This window comes from Gossypium arboreum, chromosome 13, assembly GCF_025698485.1.
Source record: "Gossypium arboreum isolate Shixiya-1 chromosome 13, ASM2569848v2, whole genome shotgun sequence".
Classification (NCBI taxonomy): domain Eukaryota; kingdom Viridiplantae; phylum Streptophyta; class Magnoliopsida; order Malvales; family Malvaceae; genus Gossypium; species Gossypium arboreum.
The window spans coordinates 124,636,690-124,649,541 of NC_069082.1; the positions used below are offsets into that span (position 1 = coordinate 124,636,690).

Here is a 12,852-nt window from a genome sequence, read left to right on the forward strand (position 1 = left end):
TTATCATTCTTAAATCAAGGTTTACGTGAAAGGTTAAAGTTATATATAATAGAATTAAAATTTCGGCATATGACATTTTCATAACATGATTAAAAGTGTTATGAAAGTCTGTATGTTTAAAGTCCGATCACATTTATCTTCTCCATTACAAAAATAACAAATTGGTCTTTCAGTTGAAAGTTTTAATCCATTTCTATTGTTAAAAATTGATCCCTATAGCTATATGTCAGTAAAAGGTACACGTTACACGTTACACGTCACATGTCACTATCTAGTTATTCCGTCAACCATGACAATTTTTAACAGTACAAACGGATGAAATTTTTAATAGAAAAGACCAATTTGCTCTTTAATCTAATGTATAGATATTAATTTATTATTTTTTTAATAGAAGGGACAAAATGCAAATCTCCATAATACTTTTAACTTATAACATCATGTTGTGACTCTCGCTATAGTATCTAATCTCATTACCACCGCTTTTTTTACACTAATTACAGTAAGAAAACACACCACCTATCTAAACCAACCCTAAGTCTAGTTTGTATCAAGTGAGTCAATAGCCTATTTTAACATTTAAAATATTTTTATACTTCTATAATTAAAATTAAACGAAATAATTAAAAATATTTTTCAACTATTATAGTTATTTTTTATGCATGCTATTCATTCACTTGAAATAAATGAAATAAGGTTTAATGTGTTTTAAATTGAACCAATTAAGTCATCAATTCAATCGGTCCAATTAAAAAGTTATTGATTTTTTTTAAAATTTTAATTCAACTCTTCCATACCGATTCCGCATCTAATCAGTTCAAAAGCCACTCGTGTTTAGTTGTGTGTGGGTTCTGAGATCATTCATTTGATAGAACTTCCAAATCAATGGAGGCTGAGGCCGAGGCCGCGACAAGGAGGCCGAGACCATCATGCTCATATCGCCGGAACTATCTAAGCTGCAAGCAGTCCTTGAAAGAGCTGGTAAATTCCTTCTTTTTCTCCCTATTTCCATGGGCATCTTTGCCAAGCAATATCTCAATGTATGTTTATTTGCATGTTATCTTAGTGCAACAATGTTCGATATTGCAGGTATCCCTACACAGTCGATCGGGGAGACCAGCGATCTTTACACGAGAGCCCGACGCAATTGCACTAGAATTTCACACAAGGCCTACGATTCCCTAGCAATCAAAGCCTAGATTTCCAGAGAAATTCATACAACTTTTGATATGCTCATGTAACCGTACCATGTTTGTGTTATTATCATGTGTCGTGTTCTAAACAATGAAAAACCGAGAGAGCTACATCCATACCGAAGTAAACCACAAACAAAATCTTAAACATTAATGGAGTCCATAGAACAATATGCATTGTCAACAGTAACATTGTATTTTGACTAAGCAATTAAAATCTCAGCATCAAAAGCTGAAACATTCGTACCTATAGGAGTACAAGACCGAGCTCTGATGGTCTCAAAGCATTTCGTATCCGATAATTATACAAGTAGTAGTGAAGTTGCCCATCACCTGGTCCGAATTTTAGTTCTTTGAGGAAAGATTCATTGTGCATGACATCCAGCGCGTTGAAAACGTCAAAATCCTTTCGCTTAGCAACGATGAGTGCATCATTCATCAACTGAAGCAGCGGAGTCTTTGTGGAGACATTATAGTAAGAGTAGGCAGCTTTCAAAATCGAATAGTTTTGGTTGCCGAGTATTGATGATGGAAGTGTGTAGAAACTGCAGAAGTCAGTTATGTCATGTGTCTCTGGGCTCTCTACTAAGTAACTGTCCACGACATCTTCCGTAGGAAGAAGCCAGTGTTGCACATCATTCTCATCAAAATCTGGAGAAACAACGAACTGACTCAAGTAGTTTCTGAGCAACCTAGTAACAGCCGAGACATCACGAAGCTCCATTTTTCTGAATCCAGGGGTGACAGGAGAATCAGGCAACTTATAAAGTTTAATAGTTCGACTCATAGTCATCCGAGCCCCGAGCCTCGAAAAGCCAACTTCAATAAGCTTCTTGGGGTTCAATGACCTATGCCAGTACTGGCAAGTAGTAATCGGTGTCGGAAGAACAACTCCGGCGGTATAAGCTGCCTGCCAAATATTCTCCAAATGAACTCTCCTAGTAACCTCCTTAATCATCACTGGTGCAAGTCTCTTTGATCTCAGCTTTTTATGAACACATAAGAAATTGATCTCAGCCATCTTCACAATCTCATTACGCACCCTTATCCTAGCAGGGACGCCAGTAATGAAAGCAACGAGCTTCTTCGAAGCCTTAGCTCGGACACCAATGTGCCAGCTCTTGTAATAACCAGGAGGACGTAAAGCCCACCTAAGAAACTCCTTGGAATAATTGAACCTAAACAAATTCTCATCATCTTCAACATAGTTGTTCTTCAAAAGAATGTAAACCTCGGTACAAGTCTCTTCCGAGTCCATATCGCATGTGGTCCATTCATACGGACTCGGGAGGTTATAAGGTTCCTGTTTGACTTCGGACAAAGGAGTTGGCAGCTCGATAGATCCGTCGGGTAAACTAGTGTCCCCAACATCCTTAAATTGACCAACAGGCTGAGTTTCCCAAAACTTATGCCTCTTTACTGAGGACATTGAATCCTGAAACCTTCGAACTATGGATTCTAATGAGCTATCATCATTGGAAAATGGGTTAGCCTCAGGATTCGGATCCGGGTTTTCTTTCGGTGATCCGGGTGGTGGATTACCATCAGTCATTTCAAGCAATCAATTAATTTCAGCTCTATTCTCAAAATAAACCTGAACCAATCGACATCATATTATATTATATCCACTTCAAAAATCAAAACAAGAATATAACAATCTCTAAATTTTAACTTCTATCAAATAAATCAAAACGACATCGTTTTCTTTTCCACTAGATGATTAATGAGCTAATGGATCTGCATGATTGAGCTGAAAATATTAGTAGAAATGGAGTAACTTACTGAGATTAGCAGATTCAGGAATCTACTGAATGTTGACTAATTTATTAAGACAGATTTTGGGGGATGATCTTCGAAGCCGAAGCGATGGACTCTTTATTTGTGTTGAGTTGTTTTATTTAAGGTAAAAGGGAGACGATTTCTAGGGTTTTATTCAAGAGAGCGGCATTGAAGATGCCGAAACAGCGAAACTCAATTTGGTTTTTAGTGAAATGGTGACAGTGAAATAAAACAGTATATTTGTTTTCTTGTTATCCAAACAAAATGACGGCTTTCTCTTTTTCCTTTTAAAGCTCCGGTGTGGGCCCAAATCGGCCCAAAGGAATCTTGGGCTCCTGGTGTGGTTAAGAAATAAATTAAAACGATATAAATACGAGAAAAAAAAATAATATAATAGATACAGTAATCATTATTTTGCCTCTATCTCGTCTCGGTAAAATATATTTTCTCGATCAAATAAGATTTAAGTAAATTATTAAAATAGTTATTTTTATTTGCCTCATGTTATATTTTAGTCACTTATATTTGAAATGTTACATTTTAGTTATTTACATTATTGTTTTGTTACGAAATGATTACTCTGCAGTTAAGATCTGTTACCTCCAAAATGACAATCTGACATGACAGTTAAAATGGATTTTAAATGCCAACGTGGATGTCCAACTGGAATGGGAAAAGTTAAATTTTTTTATTAAAATAGAATATAAAATTTTGCTCAATTGAGTTTTTTTTTTTTTGTTACCATCAAATAAGAGAAGAAGAAATGGACGCACCAACCTCTATAATTGTTTGCTATTGTGGTTGCCTAGCTATGTTTAGAACTTCATGATTGAATGAAAATCTAGGTAGGAGATTTTTCGAATGAAAGAAGGCATTGTTGCCATTTTTTCTATTGATTTGATCCACCTATGTCACCTCGTGCAAAGGTGGCACTTGTTGGACTGTTAAGGAAAGTGAGAAACTTAGGGAGGGCGAAAAGAAAGGAGAGAATGATTTGGATTGTTGTAATAGTTGTATTTCTTGTATTGCATTGAGTATGTAGAGTTTAGAGGTTGAATTAAGGTTACGTTTAAGAATAAATTGTTGCTTTAGGGATTATGGGTGTATTTATTTTCAATTGTTGCGAGAGTGCAAAAAAATGAGAATGATTTAGATTCTTTTTATTTTCTTTATCGTTTTGTTCTTTTCTTCTCTTCTCTGATGGTAACAAAGAAAAAAACTCAACTCAACAAAATTTTGTATTTTATTTTCATAAAAAAAATTTATCATCTCGACTAGATATCCACGTTGATATTTAAAACTCATTTTAACTATTTAAAACACATTTTAACTATTACGTTGAACAGTTGTTTGAAAGGTAACAGATCTTAACAGCAAAATTACAAATAAAAGTAATTATTTTAATAGTTTACCTAAAATATACAAAGCACAATTTTTAACTAAAAATAAACCTCAAATTTTTTTTAAACTCACTCTTATTTATAAATAATTAACCCAAATATATTTAAATTCATCTAGATTTTTAAATTTTCTTAAAATGCTTTTTAATATTCAGTAATTTTATATTTTAATTAAATTTTAAACATTTAAAAATTGACACGCATTAAGATATTTAATTCACATAAAATAATATAAAATTCAAAAACAAAAGGGACTAGAGTCCTAGAAGTTGGAGCTTAAGCTCAACAATTTATTAATTAAAATAGATACTATAAAATAGGTCACACTGTTTAAGGGAAAGTGAAACAAAAGAATATAAATTTCCTAAAAATGAAAAAGAAAAAAGGAAAGTATGAACAAAGTGACACGAATACAGTAAGTAAAGCAATTTACAATGCCATAAAAAGTTTCAAAACGTCAAGAAAAGTGTACCAGATGACCAAGAAAACCATAATCTTATAAAAGATGAAAAGGAAAACAGCGAGTTTAGAAAATAAGCCATACCACTCTTCTACCCTTCTTCACAGGCCTTTTTTTTTTTTTTTCATCAATGGAGAAATTTTAATGCTTTGGGTGCCACCATGTCCAACCAAATCAGGAGATCCAAGTCACAAGTTTCTTGAAAACTCAACTCCCCCAAGGATACCTACTCCGTTTCCGGGTTCAAAAACAGTTTAATAATGGATTCTCTCGTCACTTTTGAACTGCAGGCCCTCCATACCTTTGAGGGCAGCTTCGTAGTTCTTGGCATGAGAGGTGTTTCTCATGGACGAGGCCCGCTTAGGGTCAGAAGATTCAACAGGGCTTTGTCGGCTTGAGTTTCTGTGCAAACCTCCATGGCTAGCATCAGTTGTACGAGAACGTTGGGGGTCGGCCTCGCTACCAGCAAAAGCTTCACGGCTACCAGCAATGTGCCTTGAAGAGGATCCACCGGATTGCCCCATATACTTGTTGCCAGTAAAATTCAAATTAGCAGCAAAAGATAAGAATGAAATAGAATATACATATATAAATGCCTACATATATATAAGCTTTTAGATTAATATTGATCATCCCATGTATCTGCAGATACATCCTAAATGAAAAGGAAGCAAGACAGTAACTAGAATCTACACTAGTAATACAAGTGCATATAATCATAAAATAAAAATACCATAGCGTCTTTAGTAATTGCAGGATCATTTGCAACTGGACCTTTCTGCTTTGCGTGACTTCCGGAATTCAAGGGTCCTGATGTTTTCCGCCGAGATGAATTCATAGATGACAAACCAGCTGCTCGCAGGTTATCACCGGCTGCAGCCAAGAGATACAAATGGTATAACTCAAAACATAACTTGACATTTCAACTTAAAGAAATGGTTCAAGACAATTCTTATACTTACACACCAAATGCATTTTTGTATTAAATATCAGATAAAGTTATAAAATTCAATTTTGGAATACGGAAGGGTGTCAGAAACAAAAGGTTATAAAATTCAAAACATCGTAAGCACTGCTATTTAAAATACTCAATTGTATAAAAGGAACAACAGTTACCTGCTTGTCGGTCAGCATTGGCAAAAGCAGGGGGCATGGCAGCACTTGTTCCAGCACCGGGGCCCTACCAGAGACAAGCATTAGAAAAGATACATTCCATACAGCTTAATAACAGGAGCAAAACATCCTATAAGTACTCACAAGGGCTCGAGCTGGAGGAGTGGTCAGCTGTGATTGCTGATACTTCAAAATGGTCCAATCAAAGACATAATCGAACTGGAAGCCTGTTTAGTAAGGATCAACAAGAACAAAGAGATGTGACACTACTGTGATCTATGGAAATAATACAAGTTGACAGTATGGATTGTTAAAAACGCAAATTCAAACCTTCACGAATAAAGAGATCACGAAAGATTCTTTTGAGATAAGAATAGTCTGGCTTATCATCAAATCTTAGTGAACGGCAATAATGGAAGTATGATGCAAATTCTGTTGGATAACCTCGACATAAGGCCTGAAAAGCGCATCTATCTTTAGTCATAATTTTTTTAACACAAAATCAGAAGCTCCAAGACACATGAACATCTTCCGAATATCTCATTCCCTTTACAGAAACCTAATGCAATTGCAAGATTTACAGACATCCTTACCTCAATTGAAGTAGAAACCTTCTTCTCACTAATTTTCTCATACTTCTGTTTCTTTGTTCCAGCTTTCAGACCTTGCCAAGGAAGACTGTTAAAAGAGGAGACACCAAAAATGATAACTATTATGAAATACACACAAGACAAAAAGGAAAGTACTATAGGTAACAAGAATTCACCTTCCTCTTAGGAAGTACATAAGCACGTATCCAAGAGACTCCAAATCATCCCTACGGCTTTGCTCTACATGGAATAGGACAGATAATCAAAACTGAGAAGGCTTGAAAGATCCAGACATTAAAGAAATTACATCAGAATAAAATTGACCACACATACCGATGCCCAAGTGTGTGTTCATGCTTGCATATCTTGCAGTTCCAGTCAGATTCTTATTCTCCCTGAAATGGACATGACCAAGTAATATATATATATGGTTTCACAAGTGCACCACAAACTATGAAGAAATAAATCAGTAAAATGAAAATTGAAAGATAGACTCTTATTCTCCCTGAAATAGACATGACCAAGTAAAATATATATATGTATGTATGATGCATCAACATTGCCACCACAGGTAATAACAATTACCCTCATGACAATTCATCAAAATTCTTTATTTTGGAAACTCCAATACAAGCCATGCTAAAAGATTATAGCCATAAGTTAAAATGTTTTAACCAAGCTGGGGAAATTTCATAACTCAGAACACAAAACAGACCAGAGAACCGGACATGTATCAACTAATTTTGAGACAGAATATGGACCAAAATTGAAATGTAAATCAGGTAAATGCCTCAGGTAAAAGCTTGATAAATTTAAATTCATCAGCAAAAACTCTCCCTTAATTGAGTTTAATATCATTTCTCTATCAATATTTTCATGTCAAAACATTATAGTAAGTTGCACATGCCATTTATCAAAATCACAAAAGAAATATGGAATCCATCAAAATCACATCTTCTAAAAGAGGATGCACCTTCACTATATAACCAGTCAATGATGAAAAACATGGGAATCTCAAAGTAGATTCAGCTCAGATTACACTAACCGTATTAGTTTTTTCTTTTCATTTTTAGAAATGGGGGATTGGGAACAAACCAGGATTTTTAACCTGCACGTATAATACAATACATCACATTATGCAAAGTTCTCTCACCTGTAAGGAATGTGTTGATGTGAACTGTCTCTATATTTCTTAGCAAGACCAAAGTCAATCATATAGACCTATGTGAAAATGAAAAGCAATGGCACATTAGATTTTCCTGCAACATATAAAAGAAGGAAGAAAAAGAACACATAAAACATAATAATATTTTGAGCAGAAAGCAGAAACCTGATTTGCACGCCTTCCCAAGCCCATAATAAAATTGTCTGGCTTGATATCCCGATGTAGAAATGATTTTGAATGAACAAATTCAACACGATTGATCTGAGAAAAAAAAAATAGAATTAAGTGACAAGAAAGTAAAGGAAGAGGAACTGAAGTAACCAATCTATGGAATTCTAAAAAGCTACCATTTGATCAGCAAGCATGAGAACTGACTTCAATGAGAGTTTCCTACTGCAGAAATTAAATAGATCTTCAAGACTAGGTCCAAGTAAATCCATAACCATAACATTATAGTCTCCCTCAACTCCAAACCATCTAACATTTGGAATCCCAGCTGACAAGTAAAAGATAAGATAGGGAAAGTCAATATTTGCAGGCATAAGAAACAAAAGGATAAGTAAATATGAAATTTGAAAAAACAACCAAAGGTTGAAACACGAGCTTTATGTTCTTAAAAAAATGAAACTAGAAGTATCATTACTTCCTCCCTGCAGGATCCTGTATAACTTCGATTCATATAACAATTGAGGATGCTTTGTCTTCACATTTTCCTGTTCATTAAAGAAAAGGTCATTAATTCCCTTATGTACCATAAAGAATTAAATATGTTTAAAACAACTACAACAAAGGAGAAAATTATTATCAAATTTAACATAAGCAAGCTATTGTTTTACAGAATGTCAAAACTTTAACTGATCGAATCAAATTAATAATTCAAGCAGAAAATTAGTTTAATAATAATGTCAGTCAAATTGAAAGTGGGCCCTTAAAAAGCTTATAAAGTATCATTGATTAATTAAAAGACTTCAAATCAAATCTCAAGAATATAATGAGAATAATGCATATACTACAGTAAATTGGTAATCAACATACAAAGTAAGTCATCCCATTTAACCTTATTTATTTCAGGTGATAACCACCCAAAGTATCTTCTTCTTGTCTACTGTGCCAGCCAGCAATTAGAAAATAAGAAATTTTTACTTATGAACAAATCCAATCCTCCTTTTGATAATTGTGATGTTCCTACCAAGTTAAATCATGATTAATAGTTTTCTTCTCTGTTTCTCTCTCTTTATTGCCAAGGGAGTCCACGAACTATGATTATCATTAATTTAATGCAACCCTAAAACTATAACAAAAATAACACCAAGTAAAAACTGTAATTGCTATGGAACAAACGGGAAAGTCAAACAATGGTCACTTCATTTGAATTTCTGTTTATTTCAGTTAATCTTTTGTTTAATTGTAAACGTTGCATATTGGTTAATTTTAATGATCCGGTGCGTTTTGGTGGGAGGAGAGGGGGAATAAGTATTGTCCAAAACAGGGCGTTTTGGACTAAGGAACCGTTTAATGAAACGGTGCGTATTAAGCTGTTTAGTTACCAGCTCTATTCGAGCTGTTATTTCTCTATTTAGCCACCAATCAGGCAAGGGAGGCAGTTATGTAATTGGAAATCAGTTTTCTCACTCTCTCTTCCTCATTTCTCTCGTGCTCTCTTCTCTCTTCTTCCTTCTCCTTTCTGGCTACTTTCTTTCTTCAAATTCCAACCGTATCATAAACATAAGCCAATGTGTCAAGGGCTCCAAACATCTGCACCGTTGTCAAGCTTTCCCAGAACATTACAATTCTATCAAGCATGGTGCATCTTAACCACCTTGACAAATTAGAATCAAATTATTTTCCTTCCCATGCCCATTTGCTAGAATCTGATTACCTAAAGAATTATATATTTCTACAGTTAATTGCTTCTACATATCCTACGACTAAAGTGCAGCACTAAGTTATAAACGATCTTGTTAAAGCAAGAAATCGAATGAACATCAGCTCTAATAAAAACCTAACCAGAATATCAACAACATTGCCATGCTATAGATCAGTACGCAATAAATTAAAGTTACAAACAAGAAAATCATTCAAAATTAAACCTCTTCGTTTAATGGCAAGCTTATTTGCAAGGCTACTTACAAGCTTAATGGCAACCTCTTCGTTTGTCTGAATATTCGTACCTGCAAAAGGAAAAAGAAATTACCAACCTATATTCAAAATCATGCCAAAAAAAAAAAGGAAAAAATAAAAATATGCAACAAACCCAAATAAATCTCTCCAAAAGAGCCGCTACCGATCTTACGACCAAGTCGAAACTTATTACCGACACGAGGCTCCATCAATTCAACTTAAAAGTAGTAAAGAAAGGAAGAAAAATAATTGAAGCCCTAACTATAACCGGAAACCCTAATTCAGAAAACTCCCACAAATTTAAAACAAATAAAAAAACGAGGAAATCATTTTGAGACACTGAACACCAAATCAACCGCTCCAACAATTCATATACATCATAATTTTCGATCACGTAATAGAATTAAAACAAATCAAGAGAAAATAAAAATAAAAAGATCTAGAATCCCATCTTGGTTTTAAGCCAAAAAAACAAATTAAAATTAACAGAAAAGCTAGGGTTAAGCTAGCTTAACCGTAAGTGGAAAAAAAAAGAAAAAGAAGAGTAGCTAAGAAATCATAATTCTGTTTCTATGAAACGCTAAAAACAGATAATTAGTATTATTTTCTATCTCCAAAAAGGGTGGCTTGATAATTGATAGGGAAATTCGATGGGCTCCGTGGATTGGATTTTAGTGATCAATGCGACAATGGAAATGTCTGATTCACATGATTTTCTCTTCACTAATTTTGGGGGTTTTTTTTAACCCCCTTCTTATGTATTAATCAATTGACCCCATTGTTTAAATATTTTCAATGTTTTTTAAGCTGTAAAAATATTAAGGGTAAACTACCTAGTTGGTCACATAACTTTTAGAAAACTTTCAGTTTGGTCACTCAATGTTTAGGATGCTTTCATTTTAGTAACTCAAATGTTAAATCTCTTATGACGGTTAATTGTACGTGCCACGTCATGTTTTCGCTTTTGTGTAGGTCACCCGACATTTAGGCCACTTGCATTTTAGTCACCCAAAAAAAATTCTTTTTTAAGTATAAATTGGGGTAAAAAAATCAAGGATTAAAGTGAAAAAGAGGTAGGAATTAAAATAATACACAAAAAATTTCAAATTATACTTGTTTATCCTACCGTTGAAAATTCTAAATTTAGGTTTTGAAATATAAAATTTTAAATATTAAGATACTAAATTATAGTAGTAAATCGATTGACATTATCTTGAATCTTTTCTGCTAAACTAAAAGCAATGAAAAATCCTTACAATTAATAAATTTTGTCTTCCATTCCCAACAAAAACTCATAAATTTTCATCACTTTTTACCCCAAACGAAGAACAAACAATTAATTAATTTTAATCTCATAGTAAGAAATCGGTTGAATTTATCAAAGAATAAAAATCTTCAACAATTTATTCCATTTATTTTGATGTTTTGAAATTTAAATTTTAATATTAAAAAAATTAGGATTTCAAAAATGGGATAAATAAGTACAATTTGACAATTTTGTGTATTATTTTAGTTTTTATCGTTTTTTCACTTTAATCCTTGATTTTTTTGCCCAAATCATGGTTAAAAAAAAATTAGGTGACTAAAATGAAAGCTACCTAAAAGTTGGGTAACCAAAATGAAAGTGTAAACATGATGTAGTGTGTACAGTTAATTGTCATAGCACCCTAAAATTTGGGTGACCAACTAGGTAGTTTACCCAAAATTAATAACAAATTCCACTTGCGGTGATAAACTATGTTTTTTATTTAATTACTATGCATCCCCAAATTATTATATCATTCTAAATTAGTCCCTAAACTTGAAAACATTCTAATTACATTCTAAAACTATCGAGGTCATATCAGTAAGGTCTTTTTGTTAAAATCATTAATTTAACCGTTAAATTAGCTGTAATATCCGTGAAAAATAAAATAAAATAAATAAATAAAAAACACACAGATTTTTTCGTGGAAACCCTTTCGGGAAAAAAACCACGGGCAAAGGAGAAGAAAATTCAGTATGTCGAATTCAAAAATAAAATTGTTACAAGAGGAATAGGCTATGTCTATTTATAGGCTTGTAAAGCCATATTCTAGTAAAACTGAAATACCTTATTCTAATCAATATCAAATAGATAGAATTTAATAAGGTTTAAAAAACCTTATTCTAAAATTAAATAAAAGAAATGTAATTCTATATGGATTCTTCTTTTATTTTATTTTACCACTGTATTTTATTTAAATAAGGATTCGGGTCACTTAATTCTAACAATCTCTACCTTGACACGAATTCTCAATGAACAAGTTTTTCATCGCGAACTCTCAACGAACAAGTTCTCCACCTCTTCCATAAAACCCCTTAAGGGTTTAACTTCAACAATGAACACCAACCACGTCTAAGCAATGTTCAAACTTGGTTATAGGAAGTGACTTATTCATCATATCTGTAGGATTTTCATGAGTACTAATTTTGCTCACAACAATATCATCACGAGCAATAATATCACGGACAAAATGATACCGAATATCAATGTGTTTTGTTCTCTCATGAAACATTTGATCTTTTGTAAGAAAAATGGCACTCTAACTATCACAAAATACTGTGCTGATTTGAAGGTCTTCATTGAGTTCACTAAAGAGTCTCTTCAACCAAATAGCTTCTTTACAAGCTTCAGTAATCGCCATGTACTCAGCTTCAATGGTAGATAAAGCGACTGTAGTTTGCAAAGTGACTTTCCAACTGATTGCACAACCTCTGATTGTAAAGACATAACCTGTGAGAGATCTTCTTCTATCAAAGTCTCCAGCAAAATCAGCATCAACATACCCAATTACTCCATCTCTAGTTCTTCCAAACTGTAAGCAAACATCAGTAGTTACTCGTAAATATCTTAAAATCCACTGAACTGTTTTCCAATGTTCTTTACCGGGATTCGCCATATATCTGCTAACTGCACTAACTGCATATGATAAATCCGGACGTGAACAAACCATAGAATACATGTGAGATCTCACTGCACTAGAGTATAGAACATGTGACATGTACTCAATCT

General features: G+C 33.5%; 2 protein-coding genes across 2 annotated transcripts; both read right to left on the reverse strand.

Moving 5' to 3' along the window:
* Nucleotides 1-1,219: 1,219 nt before the first annotated feature.
* On the reverse strand, nucleotides 1,220-3,226 carry LOC108461364 (glycylpeptide N-tetradecanoyltransferase 1-like). The gene is made up of 2 exons (XM_017761196.2): nucleotides 2,973-3,226; nucleotides 1,220-2,784 (listed from the first exon to the last, which is right to left on the reverse strand). The coding sequence occupies exon 2, from the start codon at nucleotides 2,740-2,742 to the stop codon at nucleotides 1,438-1,440; it is 1,305 nt and encodes a 434-aa protein (XP_017616685.1). The 5' UTR covers nucleotides 2,743-2,784; nucleotides 2,973-3,226; the 3' UTR covers nucleotides 1,220-1,437.
* A 1,403-nt stretch (nucleotides 3,227-4,629) lies between these two features.
* Nucleotides 4,630-10,595, reverse strand: LOC108464413 (casein kinase 1-like protein 1). Its single transcript, XM_017764704.2, has 14 exons — nucleotides 9,952-10,595; nucleotides 9,828-9,868; nucleotides 8,341-8,410; nucleotides 8,045-8,193; nucleotides 7,863-7,958; nucleotides 7,686-7,753; nucleotides 6,866-6,927; nucleotides 6,709-6,772; nucleotides 6,536-6,620; nucleotides 6,273-6,399; nucleotides 6,087-6,169; nucleotides 5,946-6,009; nucleotides 5,563-5,702; nucleotides 4,630-5,356 (listed from the first exon to the last, which is right to left on the reverse strand). The coding sequence occupies exons 1-14, from the start codon at nucleotides 10,025-10,027 to the stop codon at nucleotides 5,084-5,086; spliced, it is 1,398 nt and encodes a 465-aa protein (XP_017620193.1). The 5' UTR covers nucleotides 10,028-10,595; the 3' UTR covers nucleotides 4,630-5,083.
* Between the last annotated feature and the right edge of the window lie 2,257 nt (nucleotides 10,596-12,852).

What these genes read in the sequence shown, in the direction of transcription:
- LOC108461364 (XM_017761196.2), bottom strand. Translation starts at nt 2,742, where the DNA reads ATGACTGATGGTAATCCACCACCCGGATCACCGAAAGAAAACCCGGAT.
- LOC108464413 (XM_017764704.2), bottom strand. Translation starts at nt 10,027, where the DNA reads ATGGAGCCTCGTGTCGGTAATAAGTTTCGACTTGGTCGTAAGATCGGT. An exon ending in TTTTGGAGAGATTTATTTGG is followed by an intron (nt 9,869 to 9,951) that starts GTTTGTTGCATA and finishes TTCCTTTTGCAG; the next exon opens with GTACGAATATTCAGACAAAC. An exon ending in TCATGCTTGCTGATCAAATG is followed by an intron (nt 7,959 to 8,044) that starts GTAGCTTTTTAG and finishes TTTTTTTCTCAG; the next exon opens with ATCAATCGTGTTGAATTTGT.